The following is a 25361-nucleotide window of genomic DNA, read 5'->3' as shown; positions in this document are numbered from 1 at the left end:
ATGGCCCGCATAGAAAAAAGATATCGTTGACGGCTTGAACCCTTATCCTACAACCAATCAGAGCCCAGCGCGAATTGCCGATCCAGGGACTTTCTGTCGATCGGGTTTTTTTCCTTGCTCGTTCGCTCAAGTCGGGACGGACGAGGGTTTCGCGCCTCTTTCTGATTATCAAGCCGTTCCGAACCGTCGACGACTTCTACCCATCCATTCCAATATATGGCTCACCCTCCCACAATGCCGCACTCCTTCTCCCCTTCCTCATCGCTGATTCAGAGTTGCACACTCTGCAGAAATGCTCCTCCTCTAACTCGCATCACCGGCTTCGGAGCCTGTCCTGTTGAACCGAGAGATTTACGATTCCGACGCTGACCCTGACCCACAAAGACGAGACCAAGACCCAAGACCGAATGCGACTACGCCCACTTTGGCATCGAGCGAATAGATTAGATCCCGCTGGGTCTTTTCTATATCCATTACTCGTCGATTAATCCTGCGAGATTCTTCTTTCCTGCCTCTGTCATCCCGTCCTCCTCCTGCGCAATGGACCCCCTCGTGGCCGCGGAGCTCGCAAAGCTCCAAGACGATGGCGTCGCCTTTCGCGCCCGCCAGCGGCACGTCCACCAGACATGGGCGCGCACTTTCTCGTCCCTTCCAGAGCTGTATATCCAGCCGGAGTCGCTGGCCGAGGTGCAAAAAGTGGTCAATCTTGCGCGGAGGTGTCGTCGGCGCCTGGTGACGGCGGGATGCGGTCATTCGCCGTCAAACATCACCTGCACGTCGAGCTGGCTCGTCAACCTCGACAACTTTAACAGGATCATCTCTGTGGACAAGGAGACGGGTGTGGTTGTCATGGAGGGCGGGATCAGGCTGTACACGCTGTGCGAGGAGCTTGAGAGGCATGGACTTGCTATGCCCAACCTTGGGAGCATCAACCAGCAGTCCATCAGCGGCGCTATTTCTACTGGTACTCACGGCAGCAGTTTGCGCCACGGTCTCATGTCAGAGGACATCATCTCTCTCAAGGTGACCCTCGCCGATGGGACTACAGTCCAATGCTCCAAGGACACAAAACCCGACCTCTTCCGAGCCGCCCTGCTCTCGCTGGGCGCACTTGGAATCATCACAGAGGTCACCTTCAAGGCCGTCCCAGCCTTTAGCCTCAAGTGGAGGCAGGTCATTGACACCGACTACAAGATGTTTGAGGCCTGGAACTACGAGCTGTGGACGCAGAGCGAGTTTGTCAGGGTCTGGTGGTTCCCTTACACGAGGCGTGCCGTGGTTTGGCAGGCGGACAAGACGGACGAGGAGCACCGTGATCCACCCCAGAGCGGTTACGATGGCGCCCTTGGATACTATGTCTACCACAACCTGCTGTACATCGCACAGTACGCCCCGAGGATTCTTCCCTGGGTCGAGTGGTTTGTGTTTGGCATGCAGTATGGCTTCCGCAACGGGACAAGCTCGTCGGCCGTTCAGCCGAGTCGCAAGGCCCTCCTCATGAACTGCCTCTACTCGCAGTTTGTCAACGAGTGGGCTATTCCTCTCAAGAAGGGTCCTGAAGCCCTTCGACGGCTGAGTTCGTGGCTCAATCACTTGACGCCCGATGACCCCGACTACGTCCCCCACAACATCCCCTTCTCCGCCGAGGGCCTCTATGTCCACTCGCCCGTCGAGGTTCGTGTGAGTGATACTACACTAACCTCCAACGCGCGACCCTACCTCGACATCACCGTCGACGACGGACCAACCTTGTATCTCAACGCCACGCTCTACCGACCCTACTGGCTAGACCCTCCCTGCCACGACAGGTACTACGAGGCGTTTGAGTGGTTGATGAAGGACCTCGGCGGCAAGCCTCACTGGGCAAAGAACTTCCAATCCCACCGCCCAGAGATCGAGGCCTTCTACGGCAAGGAGCTCGACTCCTTCCGCGCGGTGCGGGACAGCGTCGACCCCCAGGGCATGTTTGTCGGACCGTGGCATCGTGACCGGATAATGGCGGAGGGCGCGGGACTTGAGCTGGAGGAGGTGGAGATGCGGAGGGAGCAGAGCAGAAAACGAGGAGTAACGACGTTTGGAACCATTTGATAGCGTTCAAGATTATGACGTGGCTCTCACGAGGAATACGAAAAGGTTTACGATATGGCTTTGATACGGCGTGATGCATGTCCCGATGAGTACAAATAGGAGCCTCGCGCCTCAAGACTCCAATGCATACCCCAGTTCCCCCAGAAGTTTAAGAACCTTGTGCATTGACTACATCTCGGACTAAATATAAAAGGCTGGTAAACGCAACAGGTTCTCTAGGAACGGTGGCCGCTATACTACTAGGTACGGGAAAAGGAACGTCGATGTAGCCCACGGCAGCCAGTCAATGGCCGCCTCATTCATGCCCAGAGGTGGTTTTTCTAAATCTGTCGGTAGCCGGACTTCTCGTCAATGTGTCGGTAGCGCTCGCGCTCCTTGCGGTCCTTGAGAAGGCAGGCGATGCAGAGGATAAAGATGGCGTCAACACCTGGGTGTATGTAGTTAGTATATTGTGCGGTATATCGAAGGACGTGAACTAATACGTACCAACAATTCCAAAAACAACGGTAAAGATGCTGTCGATGTGAAGGTTTGAGAAGCTGGAGATGGCTGTCGCGCAGCCTCGTAGAAGAGCTGCGCTCGCAGGGCTGGTGCACGTAGTGTCCATGACAAAGGCGGGTGTGGTACTGTTGGAGTATCCGCAGCACTCAAACTGTAGCTTTCGTTAGCAGTATTTTCGCCATTATTCAGGTTTGACGTACAGAAATCTGGATCAGGCTCTGGACCTCAGGTTCTTGCGCAATGTAGATGTCAAAGAATTGCTCCCGAATCCTCAATGTCATGACCCAGAGAAAGACACCCACACACATGGTGAAGATGGCACAGAAAGTCACCATGTATCCGGAAATCTTGAGAATGCTTCGGGCGGGCATGACGAGTCCTGGCAGCGTGACGGCAAACGTGGCGAGGATAAAGGCGGCATTGACAATGCCAGCGGTGAGAGGGAATCGCTGGTGAAGCAGATTCCTTGTGGCCTGTTCGCCATCCTGGGGAGCATCATTCATTTGGCTTCTGACGACCAGCGAGAAGACCAGCTCGAGGATGCCCGAGGCGAGAAAGAGAACGTCGGCGGCGACAGCCGCAAGAAAGACTTTGTTGGCCATGGTGGCGATGTAGGTATTTGGTGTAGTAACTGAAAGAGCAAAGGAAACCGTCTAAACTGGAAATCGGAACACGCTTGCTGAATGGGATATCTCGTTTTCGTCCTCCTCTTTTCGAGTGACTGATTATACTGTAGGAGTTGCTGCTGCTGCTGCTGGTGGTGGACGACCTGCGTCTTGGATATTGAGTCTCGTCAAGAGGTAGAAGTGAAGCGAGTAGACTGTTTTCAAGGGATCGACACTCGAAAAACGGTGACGATCTCGTTTCCGATAATTTAGTATATGAACGAAAGAAAGAAAAGACAACCGCCCAAGCGAGCTTGTCAAACGTAGGTACTGGAAGCAAAGAGAGAGAGTGTATGAACAAAGAGAAACTCCTGGCAGCACCACGCAAGGGAGGAGGACAGAGACAAGCCGGCAAAAGGAAGGACAATGGAAAAACTCGAAAACTCCAAGACCAACCATGAAACAAGACCACGACTGGAGCGTCTCGGCAACATCTGATCATTGTCAAGATCCGCAACCGACACGGTTTCAGGGGATGGATCTTGACGCAGAGCTGCCGACGGCCGCGGGGCGAATGGTTCCACGCCGAGGCGGTGGCCAATCAGAGGCCCAAGAGCCTGGCCGAATACCCTGTTTGGGACAGCGATTGTTGGAGCCAGGGACACTTGCGACTCAGTAGCAGCCCAACTATAGGCCCTGAGCAAGTCGCAGAGCCGCCCGACGGCAACAAGAAGTCTTCAACTGCCAGCAACAGCCGCCCGAGTGGAATTCTGGTATGATCTTCTGGCGTGACAGTGTTTCCCTTGATGAGATCCCGATCTTGATAGTTGAGTCTCTTTCCTCGGCTATCATCAGGTCTTAGTACCACCAGGCGCATTCCCAGGCGTTGCCCAGACTTGGAAGAGTCGACGTCGTGGATTGGAGGATTTTCCCCCTTGACAGATGCGGCGACCTGAGGCTAGACACGATGAGGAATAGGCAGAGTAGGGGACACACTCACGACTGCGACGTCGGTGGAGGTGCTGCATAGCAGACCCTGGTTTGCCGTTGGGGTAGACGAGCTTAATCTTGGTGAAGATGGAGATGAATGCCCTTTGGGGGATGGTGTTGGGTTTGCCCAGCAGCTCGGACCCCAAAGCTCCAAGACAATCAAATAAAAGGTGAAGCCATCACCAACATCAATTGCGGATTATCCCCAGTCTCATGTCTCTGCCCAGACCTATCCACATCGCTGCTCGACGACGGTTGCAACGTGCCGAAGTCTCGGCCAAGAAGACTTGACGGAAGCCGTGGTTCGCGACTCTGACACGTGCGGCCAAGATGCATGCATCCCTAGGCTTCGCAGAGGTTCGATCTTCTGGAGTTCATGGTCGACCAAGCCACACGCCTTGAATGGTTGCTGATGACATCAACATTCATGCAGAGAGAGAATCAGGATGTTGTCATCGAGCCCCACGATGGAAGGAAGGATGCGTCCATCGAGAGATCGAACAAGAACCGAGGCGATTGCGAAAGCGAACGTTGATGGAAAACACCAATGATTCTTATCCCATACACCTCGTATGGACACCTCGACGACGCTGTCATGCTGCAAGTGAGAATAACTGCAAGTCAGCAACTTCAAGGCTCTTCAGCTCCTGCACTGACAATCATGACAAATCACAAGACATCCACGGGGTCTCCTGCCCAAAGATACCTGGAGGAGACGACACGGGATCGCTTGCCTTGCCTGCCATGTTCCTTCCGCAGCAAATAAAATTGACCAGTGAGATGTCCGAGCGCAACCCCCACAAATATCATGTAATTATCCAGAAGTCTCTGTGGCCCCGTTAAACGCATCTCTGTCTCTGGCATGCAGGCTGACCCACCTGCTCGCCAACTGCCACCTCCAGGCCACCTCCAGGCCACGACCCTCCATCTCATTTCTCCAAGGTCCAACAGCGAGGAGGCATCCCCTCCCACGCCACCAATGCTACTTTACGCCGTCATCGACCGTTCAACTGTAAATACGAAGATCTCTTGGCCTGCCGCGTGCAAACGCCTGCGTCGCCGTTCGCAACGCGATCATATCACGTTCGGCACTGTGTCTTCTTCGGGGAGCTTCCTATTTCGGTCAAGTCTGGTGAGCAGGGGAGGACCCCCTTCACAACCTTAGCAAGCTTTGGCCCTGGGGCTAGGCCATCGAGAACTGGCTGCCCTGCCTGTCGCGCTCTCGACAGCCGAGAGGTCGAGCAAGGCCTTCTCCACCCGCTGTCGAACAAACAGACGCTGGAAGTGGAGGCTGGGCCTGGCTGGCACTTCCCCCGCTTCGGTGCAGTTGCAGCTCATGTCTGGGCCGTGCGCCAAGTTGCGAACAGAGAGGAGAGCCAGGGCTTGACAGTCCCATCTCGTCCATCTGGTTCATCGTCATTCGCGAGTATTGTGTGACACCATTCCCTCTGCGGAATGAAGCATTTCTGCTTCGGTCTGTGCCTCCAGCCTTAAATGCAAGATGGAACTGGATGATATCTAACCCTTTTCGACCTGCGAATTCTCCAACATCGTCGAATACGGCTTCGAGTTTAAAACTGCTGCTCAAGGACCCGAGTTTTTGTTCTGGGCATTTGCTTGTGCCCTTCCCCGCCTCGTGCATTTCGGCCGGCTCCGGAATCGACGCGACTCGACTTACGCCATCCGATCATGTCAAGGTGCACTTATTCCGCCCTAAGGGTCGCCCCTTCATCACGGACAAACAAGCCCTGGAGTCCTTCCCGCCACCCTCCGACGGAGCCGAGGCCCTCGTCCACCAATCCCCCCCATCCACTGTCACGGCGCTTCAGGATCCCCCGCTTCTTGGTCGGCGAGCTATCAGTGCGGCCGACGCGACTGCTCCACAGGGTTTGCTCCTCTCCAACAACAGAGGTTGGGACGATGGGATGACATGACGGTGTGCTCCCGGCTCAGACTGTGCTGTATCTCCATTGGAGCCCACCCCACCGACGCTGGCCATGGTTTTGCGCTTGAGCACCTCTGCTCTGGCCGATGCATGGCATGGCATGCCATTGTGCTCGCGGCCTCCGTGTCATTGAAAATCGCCCACTTCACATTGACGGTGTCCTTGGAGGCTTCCGCCAATCATGCCCACGCCACCTTGCGGTATATTTCCAGCATGGCTTTTTGGAGAGGAACCGCCATTTGCCAGGGTCTCGATCAGTGTAACCCCGGTGGTCGGTAGGGTAGAGCCGAGGAAGCTAGGCCCGCCTATCCTCCGACTCTCCTCCGTCTTTGCTGTGGCTTCTTCATCACGGACCTTTTGGGTCCCATCCCCTGTAAACTAGGCGAGATGGCCTGGCTTTGTTGACAATGGGCCAGCTGGCATCGACATCTCTGGCATGTGTGAATCTGAAAAGCTAATGAAGCAAGACGGCACCTCAGCTCACAAAAGGCCATCGCTGAACCTGGCCGGCAACGGGGGCCCTTCTCTGGCAAGTACCCCATCCTGCTGCTGTATGTTGCACAAGCAGGGATAGAGAGGCGCTTGGGGATGGGTTCACCTCTCTGTCTTGCGCGCTCAGTCATTCTCGCGCCGAGAAAAGTCCCCCACTTGTCTGAGCAGATGATGCGACACGCGGTCGAGGCCTAGCTACCCAGACGCAGATGCACGCGCAGACAGGGGAGCAACACCATGTGCCATATCCAAGACCAAAGCTGTTTCCTTTGTGTTTAATTGTCTGTCCTCAACGACGGAACACTTGCAGCAGCTGGCACTGTGCGACAGATCTGCGCTAACTAAGATTTGGTTGATTGCTAACGGGTCAAGCAGGGGAGGTTGGACATTGAGCAAGCAAGCAGGCAAGCACGGCAAGCACAAGCACGAGGGGCAGAGCATTTGATTTGATTTGGACTGCCGCCCTACGGGCCGGTCGCGGGACGTGCAGAGATGTCTAAGCAGGTTGAGTTTGGCCAGGCACTTGGCTTCGGGTACTGGTGAAGATCTTGGTGATCCACGAGAGTCTGAGGCCAAGTTGCAAGGCACAGGATGTGAGAGCGTGTGAATGCAACCTCGGGGGAAGTCTTGATGCTGGGAGCTACGTTATGGTTCGTCACGCGGGCGGCATGCATGCGGCACAGAACGGCCCACTGCCTCAACGGCTCACGATAGCCAGGGATAGGACCGAGAGTGATTTGAGGCACCGCACAGTGGTTGACAGGATCTCCCCGCGAGCAGTGGGAGCCGACTCAGCGGACTGTGTCACTCGCTTGAATGGGCGGAGCGGGATCCTGGTGGAGCACCGTGAGTGCTCGATGGCCCGAGTCGTGGGTCTTTGCCTCCACCAGGCGAGCCAGCTTGCTGCCTGCCTAGCAAAAGGACTCAGTGCATGGAGAGAATCCGCTTCAGCAGAGTGTCAAATGTCAGCACAGAGCCGACGAGACGACCTTGCACAGCTGTAACGGTGGTCATTCTGGGTGTGGTCCAGGGGAAGAGACACCAGGCAGTGGCTGATGGTGGAAACGGGGCACCAACAGGCGCAGATGCATGTCGTTGACAGGGCCATCCGTCATCACTGACGTCCCACCCTGCCTGTCTGTCTGTGACCACGGACGAAACTCATCTGCCTGTTGGCAGGTTGGCCGGTGCGAATCTCGGTCCACGAGTTTCTGATGAATGGTTGAAGCTCTCTCATGCACATCAAAGACGGGAGAACCTTGCGAATGGTATGTGATGGGCTCATTTGATAGACGGTGAATGGATGAATTGAACGAGATGGGGCCGGGTCCATCATGGAGAAGCCTTGGGCAGGACAGGGCGCGGGTACATTGGAGGGATCATCCTCTGCTGCGTTCATCTTCAAGCCCCTCCTTGCAAACGACTCTGTTGGCTTGCCTTGTCTCTTTATACAGGGCGATCTCTCCATTGTCCACAGGAGCGTCCGTGTGCAGGACGGCTACAACCTCACTATGCCTCCTTTGATCGCGGGACCAAGATGACATTCCCCATTCCCGTCCCTGTCCCCGAGTTTGACGGAGAGCCGTGGGCCAACCATTGAGGCTCGACTCGACTCGAAAGGGCAAACGCACGCAAGCAGCCGTGGAGACGGGGAGCAGATGGGGGATTTGCCAAGGGCGTGTTTGTCTGGGGCAGAGGGAGCTGGAGCCGTGACAGGAGGACTCGGGAGTTGGGCAGGGCGTGTCATGGCCATGGGGAACCTAGAATGGCGCTGTGTTTGTGTGTCGTGTCTGTGTCAACTGTACTCTGTACTGTACTGCCATCTCTGCATCGTTGATGGGTCTCTCTCCTCTTTTCCGTCTCTGGACACTACTATCCATCAATCAACCACCATGTATCGTGTCAATCCATCTCTTGACATTTATTACGACCCCATCATGCTGCATCACACAGACCAGACCCCATCTTGAGCTTTCATTCCACACGTTTGGGCCCTTTTCTAATCTCCCGACTGGCAACCAGCTCCAAATTCCCTCGCACTTGGATGAACCCATATCCACACAGACCATGCACCTCGATATACGAAGTACCTTGATACAGGGCACTTGCAGATTCTCACACCAGCTCTCACACGAATACCCACAGCCCACTCAGGCGCGGAATCCCGGTCGCACCAGCAATGGCGCGCTGCACGCAGCAACCCACCCGACGCTTGAATCGCTGACTCCCTAACTCAGCAACAGACAGGCCAAATCCGAGTCTGCGATTGGTCGATGCTGGACCTTGCATCCCATCCATCCCTTCCCTCAGGCTCATCTTGCACCCATTCCACTCGTGGAGACTCCGAGCCCGTTCCGCCGCTGCAGCCAAAAGCTTGCTATCTTAGCACCACCGAGCAAGCCCCCTCCGGCGAACAAGCTCCCTCCCCTCCCCTCGAGATGAAAGAAGGCTGTTTCTCCTCCTCGCCGTTTTGTTTCCGTAGATGCTACGTACAGAGAGAGACATAGTGCGAAAAAGCAAAGAAGGTACAAACATGGAAGAAAATAATGAAACAGAAGAACAGCGTCGCTTCTGTTTGCATCCATCCACTGGCCGCTCACACCCTGGCTTTTTGAGTACCTGCCTGAACTTTTGGGCTCCTTGTAAGCTTCGAAATCTGCCCCACAAGCTACCCTCTCCACTCTCAGACAAGTGCCTCGTCAATTGCATCCGGATACCCATCGGCCGCAAGCGTGGGTTGGCAGAAACACCAACACGTGCTAGAAGGATATCTTCTTCCTGCTTTGCAGGCTTTGCAGTACAAGTGCCTCGCCCTGGTTGCATATCAAACCCTGCCACTTCTATTGTCCGTTATTGTCACAATCCCTCGTCGCCGCCGCCGCCGTCGTCGGGACCCCCCCTCCCCTGCTCTCTCACTTGGTTTCGTCGCGCGCGCACTTGCACTTGCCTCGCCTGGCCTCGCTTCTTTCCCGTCCGCGCCACCCACGCCCTCCACAGCCCGCACCCAGAAAAAGGAAAGGGCCCCCCGACCCAAACCCAGACACACCCAGACCAGACTCGAAGCAGCAAACAGCAAGAGCGTGCCCAACCAGGTTTCTGCGACAAGAAACGCAGCGCACCGCAGCTCCCTCCATTTTCTCTCCGCTCCCACTCCAGATCCAGTATAGATCCATCGGCACCACGCTCAAAGCAGTATCTCCACCACCTTTTTTTCTTTGCTGCCGTCGCGGTTCGTTCGTGGTAATACAGACACGAGAGCTTTCTCTTTTGAGATAAAATCGAACCCAAGCCCGTTTGAGACGATCACTCATACAGAAGACGCCATGGCCGACATCACAGACCAGCACGACCAAACCTCGCCCACCGAGCTCGACGAGTCGCAGAACGTTGGCAATGGCAGCGCCGCCACCGAGTCTCGCGGCATCAAGCGCCAGCGCCCTTCAGCAGGCGACGACGACGACGATGATGACGAGAAGGGTGGTCGCGAGCGTCGCAAGATTGAGATCAAGTTCATCAGCGACAAGTCTCGGCGACACATCACCTTTTCCAAGCGCAAGGCCGGAATCATGAAGAAGGTTAGTTTCTCATCATATACACCTATTATCACCATCAGCATCATCATCGCCATCAAAGAGAATGACTTTGAGCGCATTCAATCAAATGCGCGTGTCAATGGCATCTCTGGACACTCCTCCGCTACCCATTACCAATCCTTCGCTGCCTCTGGGGCCGATCCAACGCCGTGTCGCGTTCAAAAGCCTTTCAAACTGCCCGCTTTCTCTACATGGCGCGCAATCTACTTGACGTGTCAATCGCTAATTCTCAACCTCTTCCATCTAGGCATACGAGCTTTCTGTCCTCACGGGCACTCAAGTCCTTCTTCTCGTCGTCTCTGAAACCGGTCTCGTGTATACATTCACTACACCCAAGCTCCAACCTCTCGTAACCAAGGCTGAGGGCAAGAACTTGATTCAGGTACTATCCCATTTACTCACATGGAGCGCGTCAGCAGCCTCATACTGGCTGCACACGTGTCGCGTATCAAGAAGACCTCTGGCTGACATCATCTAGGCATGCCTGAACGCACCCGAACCCACGCCTGGTAACGAGAACGGCGTGGATGGTGGTGACCAGGTCGAGTCTCCGGAAGAGCCCGCCAACCAACATCTCCCCCTCAGGGCAGCCGACCCGGCATACCCCAGAACCCTCACATGCCCGGCAACTATATGCCCGCCAACCTGCCCATGGATCCCCAGCAGGCTTTGGCGTATCAAAGCTACGTGCAACGGAATCAGGGCTACGGTTCAGGCATACCCCCGCAACCGGGCATGCCCTCCAACAACCACCACCAGTCGTAACGACGCACCATCACCAAAGATAAATCTTTGGTCTCTGATACCCGGCGCTCAATGCTTGCTCGAGACGCCGCCTCTCGACCTTGCGCGTCCCTCCTGGACATCAGAGCTAGTCTTGCGAGGTCCTGGTGATATGGCGTTGGTAGGGTGTTGATTTGCCACCTGCATTTTTTTTTCCATTTATTTCTTATCCTCGGTTCGCGTTGTTGGCTTTGAGGCCTACAGCAGGCCTGATGGGCCTCGGTGCTGGTCTTTGTTAATTACGTCCGGCAGGCTCTGTGCCGTTCACCTTAGCTGGCCTATGCCGTCAGCATGGTTCACCGGTGTTGAGTATGTCGGCAGAAAGTCTGCAATCCGAGTAGTGGCGCGAAGGCCACTCCAGAACGCCTCTCGTCTTTTTGGCGAGGGCTATGCGAACGGAGTAATTTCGTCTCCCGCCTTGGGCGGCCTGCAGAAGGCAGTTGTTAGTGTTCAGGAGGCGAGTCTTCTCTCGTTGGGGAGCCCGAGAAGACTCGCCTGACTTGCGAATTGCTCGAGAGGGAGGGATTAGGGCGGGATAGGACGGGGCTGGAAGGGAAGGGATGGGAATGGACTCGATGAAGGCACGAACGATAACGGACGGGAACTCGATGTGGATTTGACGAATCTATCATGGGCCAAAAGAGACAACGGCTGTTTTTCTTGGCAGGTTCAAAGGGTCTGGTACTTGATCCTTTGCCTCAACTGCTCGTGAGGTTTTGTATGCTGTTGATGAGGGGGGGGTTAACTCGTGTGTATGATGAAATCATTTGATAGAATTGATTTGGCAGAACAGACAATATCGATATTGTCCAAGCTGGAGTTGTCTTTTGAGTATTGAGAAGTGGTGTTGATGGGATGGGCGCGACTTATATGCCCAGTCTCAAGCGGACTTACCCAAGAGAGGAATTCCACAAGCTACCCCAGAAATGCAGGCATAGAGATGCAGGCATCCGATCTCGACAAAGCCTGGGCTTTCAGTCCAATCCAATCCACGTCTCGAGCGTGGCTTTGCCTTCCTAATGAGGCAAATGCCAACTAAATCTGCAAAGCCCGGCCCGTGTGTACGTACGATTGACAAACGTGCCGTTGCCGCCGTTGGGTTGGGTTTCGTTGTTGCACCCAAGCAAGATCCCTGGTCTCAGACTACAGCAGAAAAAAGGAAAGCCCCGATGAGCTGTCGCGTGCCTCCTGCCGCATTAGGGGACCTGCCTATACATGATTGGGAGGCGCCCATTTCAAGGTTGAGCTTTACTATTTCTGTAATAATTTTTTTTTCTCCTTCTTACTCCTTTCCCCGTATGGGCTGTGCGCCGTGGGTTGGCATGACGTGGATGGGAAAGGGGCGCCTTTTCCTTGTTGGGAGGTTTAGGTGGGGGGATGAGATTGGGGGCCTTACAGGACGAGGAGAGAACTAAAGAAGGTATAGATAGGTGTGAGTTGCAAGAGTTGGTGCTGTGATTGTGGTGTTTGTGTGCTGGCTTTGGATGTAAGCTTTGTTGACTCCTGACGGTGAATGACCTGTCATTCTGCTGACGGTCTGGACACGACAGGAGCTGTGCAAGCAAGAAACATCTCCTTTTATTTATGTACAGGCCCGGAATTCTAGAACAAGTCAGTATGCATACATGCGTAACGAGATCAAAACTCATTCATCACTGGTCGAGGCAAGGAGGGTCTCGAGGTCGCCCCTATAGTCCCATGACACTTGACAAACATGGACCGAAATCACATAAGATTCAAGATCTTAGTGTCCCCAATTATAACAGTGACTATTGCCCGTCCGCCGAGCTTTATAGCTCGGGCTACACGGCTTTGTCCAGGCATTCTGTTCCCTCTGTGGTGGCCTCGCCGTGACGAACCCGGAAGAGGCAGTGATTGTCAACCCGGTATGACTGGTCAACAGTAGCATGGCATCCTCCCGCTAGCTCATTCAAGTCACATTGCATGCTCCATCACCAGGTCGCAACTGTTCCTAGCCAGTGCTCATGCCCCTTTACCTCCCCCATACGCTCCCGGGTTCTCCAAAGGTGTTTCTGCAGTCCTTCTATGTCTCCATCTGGGCAGTTACTACTATTATTTACAAGTCTGTTGTTTAATATTAGAAACTGCGACTGAAATGCTCGCCCTGGTTACTCGTTTTAATGTTTGCCGTTAGTGTGTCTTGTGTATCTGGTCACCATAAGCATGACCCAATCGATAGACTTGAACAAACTCTCCATTAAGAAGCCGAAGAGCAGCATTTTACCTTTTAATATGCATGTATTGTTGCAGAGTTGGTTAAGAAAGAAAAGGAGAGATAGGGTCACTGCGGGTATTGAGTGTCAACAAGAGGGTGATGGATGGTTGACTCCCAATTCTTAGCCTCGTAGTAACCTCTTCCTCGAGAGCCACAGTGCCCTATTCATGCTTCCAGCTCAAGGATAAGTTCAAAGGCCAAGTGTTGGCAACTTGAGGAGGCGTTGCTACACCCGTCTTCCACTCTGTAATAGGATGATGGCGACATCTAAATAATCGAAGCCATGTTGGCCAACAAGTTGACATGGTGCTGAGTTAGGTGTTAGTGAGAGGAGCTCACGTAGCCCAGGCTATTAATTCCGGCACCAATCATGTCTCTGTTCTCGACTAAACACACAAAGCCTCGAGGTTACATAGTCGGTTAACAAGGTGGGACAATAGGCGTGTGAGCTAGTGCTAGATGGTGATAGCGCGCGGAGGAGGCTAATGGAGGTGAGCAAGTTTGAGAGAGTTTCCAACCAGAAGTACCGATACTTGAGATACTTGATGTGGATCACTGTCAGTCACTGTCAAGAGGTCACCTTGATGGGACAAGCAGCTTGGAAATTAGCAATAATGAATTGATTCTAGACACGATGTGTAAAACAAGAAAGAAATGTCTTTATGCCATGGGCCGTTGCCTGCTTGCTTGCCAATTGTGAAACCAAAACGCCGTCTCGGGGTTGAAAGAATCCTGTACGCCTGTATCGCCTCCATTCTGAAGATGAACAAAGAGCAATTGTTGAAGAGTTGTGACCACTGTCTAGTGCTCAACTGATTGTGCATATCGACCGACTGCGAGGCTGCCGACGAAGACGCCAGCCAGGACCGAGAGGAAGTAGCCAACATTCATGGTCATGACGGCCAACATGCTGCGCATCTGTTAGCTTCTGGTGCGCGTACAAGGAGGGGGGAAATGTACAGAAGATATCCAATTCCGACAATGACCGTGTCGAGGCACGCTCGAACAGGGTCGACGCTGAACCGCCACGGCCTCGCAGCGGCTCGCTTCCTCTCCACGACCACCACCGTCTCTTCGACGCCATTCTCAGTCAGTGTCATGCGGCGCGCATCCGGCCCCGAGGCGATCTGCTCTGCCAGCGGGAGCTTTCCATTGACGGCGACGTATCGACGCGCAGCCTCACGGTCCAGCCAGCGAGCTTCTTGTACGGCTTTGAAGGCGACGAGGCAACGGGCGATGATGGCGAGAATGGCGAGGAAGATGCAGGTGCCGGCGTAGGCTCCGGCGCTTTCGGGTGTCCAAGAGTCCGAGTAGAGAGGGGTTTGTCTCTGGGTTTGGAAGACCATGGCCATGATGGAGCTGGAGCTAGAACCGTGCGACGAGGAGGAGGTGTTGGAGGAGTCGGCGTCCATGCCGGGCATGTCGTGACGGGGAACGAAGGACATGTTGGATATCTTTTTCGGGGTGTTTTGGTCAGGTTGACCAAAGGTAGAAGGTAGACAGTGATTGGCAGCGCTGCCAGTGATTCAGTGACAATGCTAGAGTGTGCTAAATGGTAGAATGAGTGATTGGACGTGAGGTTGATGTTGATGCCCGCTGGAGCTGTCAGGACAAGAGGATGTGGAGGAGTAAAGATGGCGGCCGTTGTGGCATTCTCAATCGAGAAAAGAACGACACTAAGAGCCTCAAAAATAGACCGAGACAATCGCTATCGTAGCTGACCAAGCAAAAATTGCTCCAATTCCTCACGATTAACTTGTGTTGAATGGATGCCGAGATAATCATTTCTTGCTCAAACAGACTCGGTCGTCGCAGAGTTGAGCACTTAATCGCTGCTAACAAAGGTACCGGTACCTTGTGAGGTACATTCCCCCCTCCACCACTCACGACTTCAACTAGCGTCTTGGACCTCGATCCATCGACAACTCGAAATTGGCAATTGATCGTCAAAGAAACTATGGGCGATTATCTATGCATTTTTGATAATATCAATTCAACTCTTGACATCTAGCATACCTCGACATGTTTGTCTTCTGGGTGTTTCGCATCTCCAAGCTCCGGAGAGACTAAACTCATCAACGTCACAATGACAACTCTCTCACCATCAATTGGGGATGAGGCCAACCCAACAGAAACATACATCACAATAATCTCGACAAAATCTCTACAATGCTTCAATCAGGATCAATAAGACCCCAACCGCATATACCTCGTCATGCCGTGTCTAAGCTCCCTGATAAACTGACGTCGGGGTGATGGATGCTCTTCAGACCTTTTCCAAAGATCCAAAGTGCATGACATGCAACATAAGCTTGGGTTCTAAAAGCTTTTCTCAGAACAGACTTTCCTAGGTGTATCCAATCTTTTCCTCTCGGTCAACTTGGATCGGTGAGGGGAACGCGTACTTGTGGTGTAATCGATGGGTCGAGTCGGTCCTTTCAACAGGCTTCCATATTTCAAGAGACTCATTGATGACACTGAACCTGTGTGTGTCTACGATCTTGCAATAGTTTCAAGATCTCCAGACATGAATGAGTTAATTCAATCATTGGTTATCGTGGTCACGCCGGTCAAGTCAACTCACCAGACACGGTCCGAAACCAGCATGCAAGGCATATCCTCAACCAGACCAGTTGGAACAAAAGTCTTTAACCATTGTGCCGAGAACTTTGAGGACTCTCACGAATGAAAGACGGTTCTGCGTGTGAGAACATCATGACATCTCAGCTCCGCCAACCAGCGTGTTGTTCCTAGTCACCTTTAGCTGCAGCATCATGGCAAGCTGGAGAGATCATGCACACCTGAGTTCGATCTTGGTTGCTTTATGAACCATAGAGATGCGTTGATAGTATTTCGAGCATGAATTGGCGGCCTCCTCGTACCTGGTGTTGTGAAGGACTCGGCTCAATGATGCACTCTCATCGGACCGCCTGACTGTAACTCGTAATCTCGCATAGATTTCCTGGATACAACCAACAGCAATACATGTTTGCTAGTCACGAAAGGGCGCAGTTCACAAGATGAGGATTAAATGGCCTTGACATTCGAGACTGCATGATGGAAGGAAAGGAAGCTATTCCCAAAGCTAGGCATCAACATTACCTGAACCTTGTTTCCTTCCATTAATACCAATTCCAACCAAATAAAATCCTAAAACTAACGCCATGTGATGCATAGAAGGAATATAGACTCGTCAAAAACTTGGTTTGCCCCCTCTTGCTCCAACCTTGCTTCCAGGCTCCCAGGGGCAGAGCCAATAGCTTCACAGCAATCAAGGCCCAAATGAGAAATAGACGGGAAATTCTAGGAAAGTGTATCCAGAACTCGCAGCAACAAGAGGTCATGCTTTGCATCATGCATCGCTGTAGCTTCGAACGGAAGTATCCGCCGTTGTGAAGAGGCGGACTTGACCGACATACGCCCATGCTTTTTATACTTTCTACGCACTTGTACCTTGACCGTGAAGGCTTCATATCAGGTACCGGTACTATCAAAGCTTAAGAACCCAGTTTATGCACGTAGTTTCTCCGAGATGGCCATCATAACTCCTGCGTGAGTGTTGAGTCTTGGTCTTTGTGGGATGAGGGGAAACTTTGATGCTCTAATTGTTGGTGTTGAGTTGACGAAATGACGTTCTGGCCTTTTGGAGTTTGCTGTTCGGTATGACGAAATGGGTAGAAATGCAAAATGGAAGAGAAGAGCAGTTTTAACAAGTTTGACATGCCAGATCTAACACGTCACTAGCTATGACTGTCATTGTCTGTAGGCAATCGTGAAGGGGAAGCGTCCAGTGCAACATCATCGCTGACATCAGCATCTCGACAAGAGAAGAGGTCAGACACAACAGCCAATCGAGTTTGGCCAGGTTTACGCTGCTGACTTACAAGATGTGCCGTCTACCATAGGACGACGGTCACTACACTAAAGGCCACAGTGTGTGGTTATGCTATCCCCCTGGTGCATCCCATATAATCACCCTTACTCGTCAAGACCAGCTTGTACGTAGCCTTCTGCCCCAGGCCTTGTCCTCTACCCTCGTCCCTGCGACTCCGATAACAGGGCCACGGACAGAGACGAATAGAACAGGATCTTCTCTCCTACAATAGCATCATATGCAGTGCTCAGTCACCATGTAACCCCCAGCCAAATCCCAGGTCACAAGAGTTGCACAGCCAACACAACAAGGCTTGCACGGGCTCCAAGACAATAATCATCTCGTACAGTACCACCTCTTCGTGGGGCATACACCACAAAGGATCGATATTTTCCAATATATTGCAATATGTTTGCCTTGTCCGCACGCCCAACCACCTCTCCCTTTTTTTTTTAGAAACAGCTTCGAGGTCGTACAAGACAGGGCTCGGCTCCCGCGCTGACAAAGGGTTCTCTCTTGCCGCCCGACGACAACGGGAGGTTGCAGGAAATCGGCTCCGGGGGTAGAAAGGATTCGTGACGACGTCGGAGGTTTTCGAGTTCGAGGAGAGTCTTTCCTACGATGAAGAAAGGAGGAAATTGCCTTGGTTGCTCAGCAGCTCGGCTCGAGTTGCCTGCTTGCCTCCCCCCTGAATGTCAGTCAGCCTTCACGATAATCACCCAGGTCCGGCCCTCGGAGCTGAACTACGGGGTCCAGTTCTGACCAGTCACGCCTCAGCTGGATCAGCTTCTCCCAGGCAAGCAAGCGACCGTGGCTCGTCACATACAAGAGACGCACGCACGCACGCACGCACATCCCGCAAGGGAGAGTAGAAGCAGCAGGCAAGGTGCGTGATCCAATCGGAATGAGATACGGTGAGAGTCTTGTTGCACGTCGGGGAAGGGAAAAGGGGGGGTGATATGGATCGGCGTTGTCGACAAAGTACGAGAGATGAAGACAAGGTATTCTGTCTGAGGTGATAGGATAAGTGTGTGATTGAGCATGATCGACGGCAGACGAGGCGAGCATGATGGTGATTGATGCAGACGGACATGTCTCCTATGCAACCACCCACAGCCTGATACCATGTCGACGAGTCCTGGCCTGGCACTCTGAGGCTGGGCACGAGATTCCAGGCACAAAGTATCTATACGCATAACGCATGCAGTCAGCATACAGGAGCTGAAAGCCGTCAAGTCAAGACACACAACGGTGAACAAGTTTGTCCAGGCCCATGCGGTGAATAGGGGGAGAGGTCAAAAGGCTCTGGCCATCAGATGCCAACACCATAGCCAAGGCTTGTGATGGAAGATGCCCGACTTGTGTCCGCTCTCAGACACACGAGACGAGCACATAACTTACACACAGACGTGCACTTCATGTCACCACCGGCTTCATCCGAGGTCGTTCGTCGGCACTTCGTCTAGCGACTCCCAGACCCAGACCCAGGTTGCCGGTGAAGAAACATGGGCAAGAAGCCATGCCAGATGCGTGTGGCCTCTGTCCATCTAGATCTGCCTTGTGAACTCCCACCCCCTCCAACCTAGCAACGAACAATGTCTCTCTCTCAGTGATCGAGCCTACTACGGAACGCCCTCCCCGGAAGGGCTGGCCTGATTTTTTCCTACCCGTTCCAGACCCTAGCCCCAACGCCCCCCTCTCCCCGCCCGTTCTAGTCCGCTCGCACTCGCCTAGGCTTCCCCGTGCGGTCAAACGCCTCCGCCCGCAGCCTGGGCTTAAAAGCCCGCAGGTCAAAGAGACAACAATTGATTGAGAGGGAGGGGGGGGCGAATTCGCCACACGCCCCTCCGCCGGGAACGTCGTCGTCGTTTGGATTGCGGCGGTCCCGGCTAGCAGGTTTGACGTTTCGGCCTCGCCTGTCAGAGCGTTTGGCTTGCTAAAAAAGAGGAGTGTGAGGGTATTCCCAGTTGATGCTGACCAGCATTGTTGATGCAGTGAGGAAGTAGTTGAGTGTGGCTCATACACTAGCCGGGAGAATTAAGTGAAAGTCCAGACCCTGGGAAGGAGCCTGTTCTGGGTCCTCGCCGTTGGTCAGCATCCTGATCTTGATCTTAGTGATAGCTAATGCTAAGGATATCGAATATCAAAACCTCTTCGACACTATGGACTTGTATACAAATGCCATGTCAGACTAACCGCTCTTGGTTACCAATTCATTCACGCGTCTATCTGTCTTGTTTGCGTTAGATCCTTGGCCCTGTTTTTTGTCAAGCTTTTCCCTTCAAGACAATCAATGTATGCAACCCCGTTTCGCGCCCCCTTGCAGCCACCCACCCACTACCATTACCACCACCACCATCTCAGAGCCTGATTTCAGATGAATAGAACCTTGTCGCAAAAGAAAGGCGAAAACCAGATGATACGTGAATAAAAAACCTCTCGCATTCAGCCTCCAAGGCCCTAGTCTCAATAGAATGTCACAGATACATGCTCATACCCCCTTAACGTCAATAAACCTCTCTCTTGTCTCTCATCCCCATGGTCAACCAGGATTGCTTCTGCAAGCCCAACTGCCGCACATGGCCCCAAAGGGAATAACCCGGACCGCCTCCCTGCTGCTAGCTGGATAGATAATCAGGAGTAAAAAGGAAAAAACATGCGCAACAAAATCAAACAACGGCAATGGCAAGAGCCAATATTGAGGCCTGCGTCCGTGTTGGAGTATTGGGCAGTAATCTCTACATTTGGTTGCGGCTGACGCGCCAGATCAAGATTTAGATGATAGTTGATACAAACAGACAGCAAACATCTTTTACATCGAGAATTAATCTATTCCCAGCGTCTCACCCCCTTCTATTCTTGACTCTTGTCAGCGACATCTAACCCATCACAACCATTCATCACTACTATCAACATCATCTCCTACCCATATTTGACTCAATCTCGATCCATACGAGCAAAAAAAACGAGACTCTGCTGCAATAGGACACAATCTGAACCTTCAACTCCAATCAATCCATAAACCTGCTCTGCATCTGGGTCCATCTGCCAGCCTTCCAATCACCTCATCAAGAGACTTCAGCCAAAGTTGACGCTCCGCCCTGGGATTGGATTGGACCCTGGAGCTGTCCTTCCCGCACAGGTCCGTCTTCAATAGGCATAACGGTAGTCTACTGTGGCTGGCTGACGCCCATTCTCCGTGCCAGACAGCCAACCCGCCTCCAGCTTAGGCTCCCCCAACACTAACCAGCGTTGGAAAGTCCGCCATTCCCTCTCCGGAACCTGTCTCTCCCTCTGTCTTCTCTCACTCTTCTCTCCAATGGCTTCAGAAGAGAAACAGTCTCTCTCACGCCTTGTCTCACTCTCTAATACCCGTTGTCGCCCGTTGCTTGGCCTGTTCTGCCCTGCCCTGCGCCTCCGGGACACCACTCCTGTTTCCTTCCACCGGCACAAGGAGTCGAATAAAAATGTGAATCAGTGCATGAAGCACCAGTGAATCTGACTTTATTTGTTATGGACCCGTTTAGGCCTTCCAGAATTTTCCCAGCCTTGTCCCTAGTACACCATGTCCCACCCATCCATTCATCCCATCCCGCCATGAGTGAATGTTTCAAGCAAACAAAATATATCAAGACTCCCCGTCAAAAAGACCATATAAGAGAAAACAAAGAATCCCAGTTTGAGGTTCCCAATTCCCCGTCTAGACCATGCCGTGTAGAATCCATATACAATTAGGCCCACTGTCCAGTAACCATGCCAGTCCCGTCACCCTTCCATGCCGTCCGTCCATGGCCGTGACCCTTCCGTGACACCCTTCGCCCATGTTTGTTTGCTCTCTTGCATGATGCCGAAACTTGGTTTCGTTCTGTGTTGGTTCCCTCTCATCTCAATCTTCTCATCTTCGTCCATGATCCTTCCTTTGAACCCAAAAACCCAAACTCAAACTTAATTCCAAACCCAAAACCGTGGTGGCCTTGTCAGACCCGACTGACACTTTTCCAGAATAGAACACACAAGTGACGCAAATTCGTCCATAACCGATTGTCCTTGCTATTGTTGACCCGAGGTCCATGTCCATCGCCCTTGACGCCGATAACTCATTCTCCCGTCCTCCGTTGCGCCCATCCGTCCGCGGCAAAGCCTATTCCATGCCGTTTGACAATGCATTGAGTCGTATAAGGGTTGAATATGTCGTGTCTCGAGCCAGGAACCGCCTTCTAGGCCTGTGGGGGAGTTGGGGTCGCTGTTTGCTTCCCATCCTCCACCTGCATCTGCCGCCTCCCGGCTCGAGTCCATAGTTGTGCGATTGTCCTCCGCATTAGCACCATCCCGTTCGCTCGCCCCTTGAAACCAAGTGTCTAAACGTCGTCTCGAAACATGGGTATCCCAGCCGCAGAAAATCAATCACTCGTTCTCATCGGCCTTTCAAGGTTCTCTTTTCGTTTCGGGGCTCTCGTTATCCTCGCCACTCCGCTCCGCTCCATTGCCGTCGCCATTGTTGGTAGCCTCGTTGGCCTTGTTCTCGCAGCCCTTGACCAGTCTATGCCTCTGTTGATATTGTTAGCAAACCACCCTTCATATCAATGCCGCTGAGTTACAAGTATGGACAATATTCATACCTTTAGTGCATCCTTTCGCGAAAAGCTCTTGCTGCAGAAAGTACAGGGGAAAGGCTTGACTGCAAGATGAATCCTCTTATGCCGCTTCAAGTCATGGTTGCGGCTAAAAGACTGCACACACTGGTCGCACTTGAAAGGGCGCTCCGACTGAGGAGCAGGTTGAGCATGTCCGTACATCATATGATGAGGATATTGCGGCACGCCCATCCCGGGAATCATCGACATCTGACCACCAGGCTGGTGAATGTTGGACATGACGGATCCGCCCATGGTGGGCAGAGACTGGTACGGGTACGGTCGATATGGCGCAGGAGGCGCCATTCCAGGTCCTTGTGGCTGGCCTGAGAGCGAACCCAAGCCCCTGGACACTGGGCCGGTGCTAGGAGGCGAATGCTGTGTCGGAGAAGGCTGAGGCGGGTAGGAGGGAAAGTTTGACTGTTGTGGCGTAGACGATGCAGTATAATAGCTCGGCGTGCTAGGCGGCCTCGTATGCGTATACGAGTCAACGTGGGCGGGTGCACTCGAGGGGGTAGGAGGCTGGGTAGATACGGGGTTCTGCGAAGTCAGAATTGCGCTCTGAGGCGGTTGGGATGCCGAAGACAAGCCTGAGGGAGAGGTCTGGCCGCCTCCGCCAGAGAGGGAAGTCTGAAAGGGGTGATGAACCTGGTCATATGGCGGCGGGGGGAGTCCTTCTCCTCCAGTCGCCGGAGACTGGGAGCTTCGTGGGTGGTTGAATTGCTGAATCGACGGGCTTTGGCTGTAGATGGACGAGCTGCGGCCAGCAAAGTGCTGCTGTCCGAGGGTGGGCTGAGCCTGAGTCGCGGAGCTGACGGTATATGACGAGCTGTTTCCCGGGGTAGGCCATGCGCCGTGGACGTGGCCTCCGTACGAGTACTGGATTCCGCCGGGAGCTTGGGATCCTTGGGAGCTGCCGGTGTGAACGCTGGAGAGACTGGGGCTCAGGCCGTCACTAGCTCCTGGCGAAGGGGTCAGAACACTGGGCGAAGACGAGAGGCGACGATCGGGAAAGGGGCCGGGGAGGGGAGGATACGACGACGGATATGGGTACCCAGCCGAGTCGATACCGCGCGGGTTGTGGTAGTTCTCAAAAGAGTCTCCAGGGATATGAGGATAGAGGGGATCTTTGGCCATACTTGGTACATCTGCATTGGGTGGAGGCAGAGAAAAGGCTGGAAGTGTGCCAGCAGCCGGACGGCGTGCAGAGAAGCTCTCCATTGCCATGTCGGGAGGTGGAGGTGCTTGTGGTGGTGGGTAGTTGTGGTTATGGCTTCCGCCGCTGCCTTGTTGGTCACCTATCGCGAGTGCTGCAGCTGGATGCCTTTTTGGTCTGGATGAGGATGTTGCTGGTGGGCGAGATGCTGCCCCGGTGGGTAAAGGGCCTTGTCGCCGGGTTTTTCGTCTTCAAGCGGGCAGGAATGAAGCTCTAGATGGCACGTTGTCGCGATCCTACGCCGTGGTATTTGGGGGCTGCTGTCGAGACGTTGGCGGGTCGTCAGCGTCAAAGGCTGGCTGTAAAGGACAGGTGCGCGCTCCCGTGTCGGCAAAGGCAATAGGTAGAGTTTGGTCTGACGGCAGAAGATGGCTGATGAATGGCTTTGAAGTCCGGGAAAGGCGTTTGCTTTGTATCGCCGAGGGGCTGGGGTCGACCACGCCAAAGGAGGGGAAGGAGCTCTGAGCTTCTTGTATACACGTCGACAAGACCACTTGCACCTAAAGCTCGCTCGCGGATGACGGTACAGTACAAGTACAAACAGCGGGATCTCCCAGGCGATGGATGGGTTTGGTTTGCTTCGAGGTCCGAGGCCAAACTCTAAGCATAAGCAGCACAGTGAGTGACAGGGGATGGCGGTGGTGATGCAGTCAGTGCCAGGCACGGGTCAGCACTGGCAGAGAGAAGTTGGGATGAAAGAGATTGGATGAGACGGAGGAGGGGGGAGAAGAAGAAGAAAAAGCTGAAGAGGATGATCAATGTAGATGAATGAATGCCCTTGCAAGGTCTGGTTAGTAGAGCAGTCAAATAGTCACGATGCTGCCAGGTTGGAGACTTGAATCGGGGATGAATGGGGTGGGATTTGCTTGGGGTGTCGTCAATGGGAGTCCAAAGACTTTCAATAAGGTTTGCCCTCTCAGTGGCGTCCTTTGGCGCAATATGTATATGTATATCTTGTCGGGGGGGCTCCTGCCTCGACAGCGCGAGGCGCTCTTGCCATGACACGCCTCCCGTGTTGATAGCATCTACGAGTAACACCCACGCAGCGCGCAGACATGGAGAGAGAAAGAACAAGATGGACCCGTATGGGGATGGATGGAAAAAAGAGTTGAGAAGAGTGAACGAGCGCAGAGGCCAACAAACAACGAGACCAACCAAAAACAACCAAAAGAGAGTGTGAGACTGGACCACCCCCTCTCCAGCTCCCACAATCACCTCGAGGGGGGGTGGTAGGTAGAGCAGGGGCCCTCAACTGCTCAGGCCGTAGCTTGTCGCCTTGGCATTCTTCTGGGCTTAGCGTCTGGCTAGGGCCTCGCTGAGACGGGATCTCTAGGGCACGACGCCAGACGCCAAAATCGACTAGCTCGGGAGGGCTGAATGGATCATGGACCCAGCTGTTGGGCCGGGGCCTCGAAGCTGGACTTTGACTGGATCCAATTGGATTGGACTGGACTCCAGTTCAAGGACATCCCAGGTCCTGACCAGCTGCGGTGCCGTAGTGTATTGTCCTTACCTAGCAGGCAAGCAAGCAAGAATGAGGTCCCCGAGCCAGCAGCCATCATCACCTAGTGGAGCGACCTAGCAGCCCAGCTAGAAGACTAGGAGACACCTAGGGAAGGATGAAGGTCGAGCAGTAGACTATCTGTACAAAACAAAAAATGAGAGACAGGATGCTAAACCAGAGTGTCATGTACGTGCAGTAGAGATGCACGCAAAAGGAGAACAAGAGCAGAAAAACATCTATCGCGGCCAGGCCAGCCAGTCCACTCCCAGCACCACCACCACCACTCCCACCTTCACCACCACCCACTACCACCACTAGCGAGGGCACACCCAAACGCACTGGCACTGGCACTGGCCTGGCCCATCCCATACTGGAGGCACTGACAGAGCTGGCTGCAAGCACCGCAGGGCAATGGACACCTCCAACCAACCACCTACAGAGTACCACCACCAGCAACAGGCCCGGAGCTGGAGCCGGAGACATGAAGCCAAGGGAAGGGGTGGCGCCAGAGCGAGCAGGGGGCACACACTCCCCCTGTTCTGCTTCTGTCTCTCTGGGTGTGGACGCAGCGGGGTACGAGACATGAAAGTCAAGTTGATGAATGAATGAATGAATGAATGAGAATGACTGACAGCACAACAAGGCACAGACCAGATTGAGGTGCAATTGTGCTATTCAGTCAATGAATGTTGTTGCTGGGAGTGTGCCATGCCATGTTGAGCTGAAGACGACAAGACGAGGCTCGGCGAATGACTGAACGAATGAATGAATGAATGAATGGTTGAATTAATGAGTGGTTGATGCCATGCACAACGAGAACACCACTGCGCAATGAAATGTATGTACGGAGTATGTACTGTACAGTACTGTATGCATATGGACCCAAGTACTGTACCTCGT

General features: G+C 53.5%; 6 protein-coding genes across 6 annotated transcripts; 2 read left to right on the top strand and 4 right to left on the bottom strand.

Annotated features, from left to right (window-relative positions):
* Positions 1–540: 540 nt before the first annotated feature.
* On the top strand, positions 541–2088 carry MRS44_004746 (uncharacterized protein; the record flags this gene model as incomplete). The annotated part of the gene is made up of 1 exon (XM_046275574.2): positions 541–2088. The coding sequence occupies one exon, from the start codon at positions 541–543 to the stop codon at positions 2086–2088; it is 1548 nt and encodes a 515-aa protein (XP_046136113.1).
* Positions 2089–2408: 320 nt separating this feature from the next.
* Positions 2409–3191, bottom strand: MRS44_004745 (uncharacterized protein; the record flags this gene model as incomplete). Its single annotated transcript, XM_046268787.2, has 3 exons — positions 2409–2515; positions 2575–2740; positions 2790–3191. The coding sequence occupies 3 exons, from the start codon at positions 3189–3191 to the stop codon at positions 2409–2411; spliced, it is 675 nt and encodes a 224-aa protein (XP_046136114.1).
* Positions 3192–5367: 2176 nt separating this feature from the next.
* MRS44_004744 (uncharacterized protein) lies at positions 5368–5826 on the bottom strand (the record flags this gene model as incomplete). Its single annotated transcript, XM_065622317.1, has 1 exon — positions 5368–5826. One exon carries the CDS (start codon positions 5824–5826, stop codon positions 5368–5370), a length of 459 nt encoding a protein of 152 aa, XP_065478389.1.
* Positions 5827–9944: 4118 nt separating this feature from the next.
* On the top strand, positions 9945–11130 carry MRS44_004743 (uncharacterized protein; the record flags this gene model as incomplete). Its single annotated transcript, XM_046268788.2, has 3 exons — positions 9945–10196; positions 10462–10596; positions 10693–11130. 3 exons carry the CDS (start codon positions 9945–9947, stop codon positions 11128–11130), a joined length of 825 nt encoding a protein of 274 aa, XP_046136115.2.
* Positions 11131–14034: 2904 nt separating this feature from the next.
* Positions 14035–14678, bottom strand: MRS44_004742 (uncharacterized protein; the record flags this gene model as incomplete). Its single annotated transcript, XM_046275575.2, has 2 exons — positions 14035–14143; positions 14194–14678. 2 exons carry the CDS (start codon positions 14676–14678, stop codon positions 14035–14037), a joined length of 594 nt encoding a protein of 197 aa, XP_046136116.2.
* A 6854-nt stretch (positions 14679–21532) lies between these two features.
* Positions 21533–22968, bottom strand: MRS44_004741 (uncharacterized protein; the record flags this gene model as incomplete). The annotated part of the gene is made up of 2 exons (XM_046268789.2): positions 21533–21655; positions 21727–22968. 2 exons carry the CDS (start codon positions 22966–22968, stop codon positions 21533–21535), a joined length of 1365 nt encoding a protein of 454 aa, XP_046136117.1.
* Between the last annotated feature and the right edge of the window lie 2393 nt (positions 22969–25361).

This window comes from Fusarium solani (assembly GCF_023522795.1).
Source record: "Fusarium solani strain SB1 chromosome Unknown bctg00000002, whole genome shotgun sequence".
Taxonomy (NCBI): Eukaryota; Fungi; Ascomycota; class Sordariomycetes; order Hypocreales; family Nectriaceae; genus Fusarium; species Fusarium solani.
Note: the sequence above shows the minus strand (reverse complement) of the source record. Positions and strands in the feature narration are given on the sequence as shown.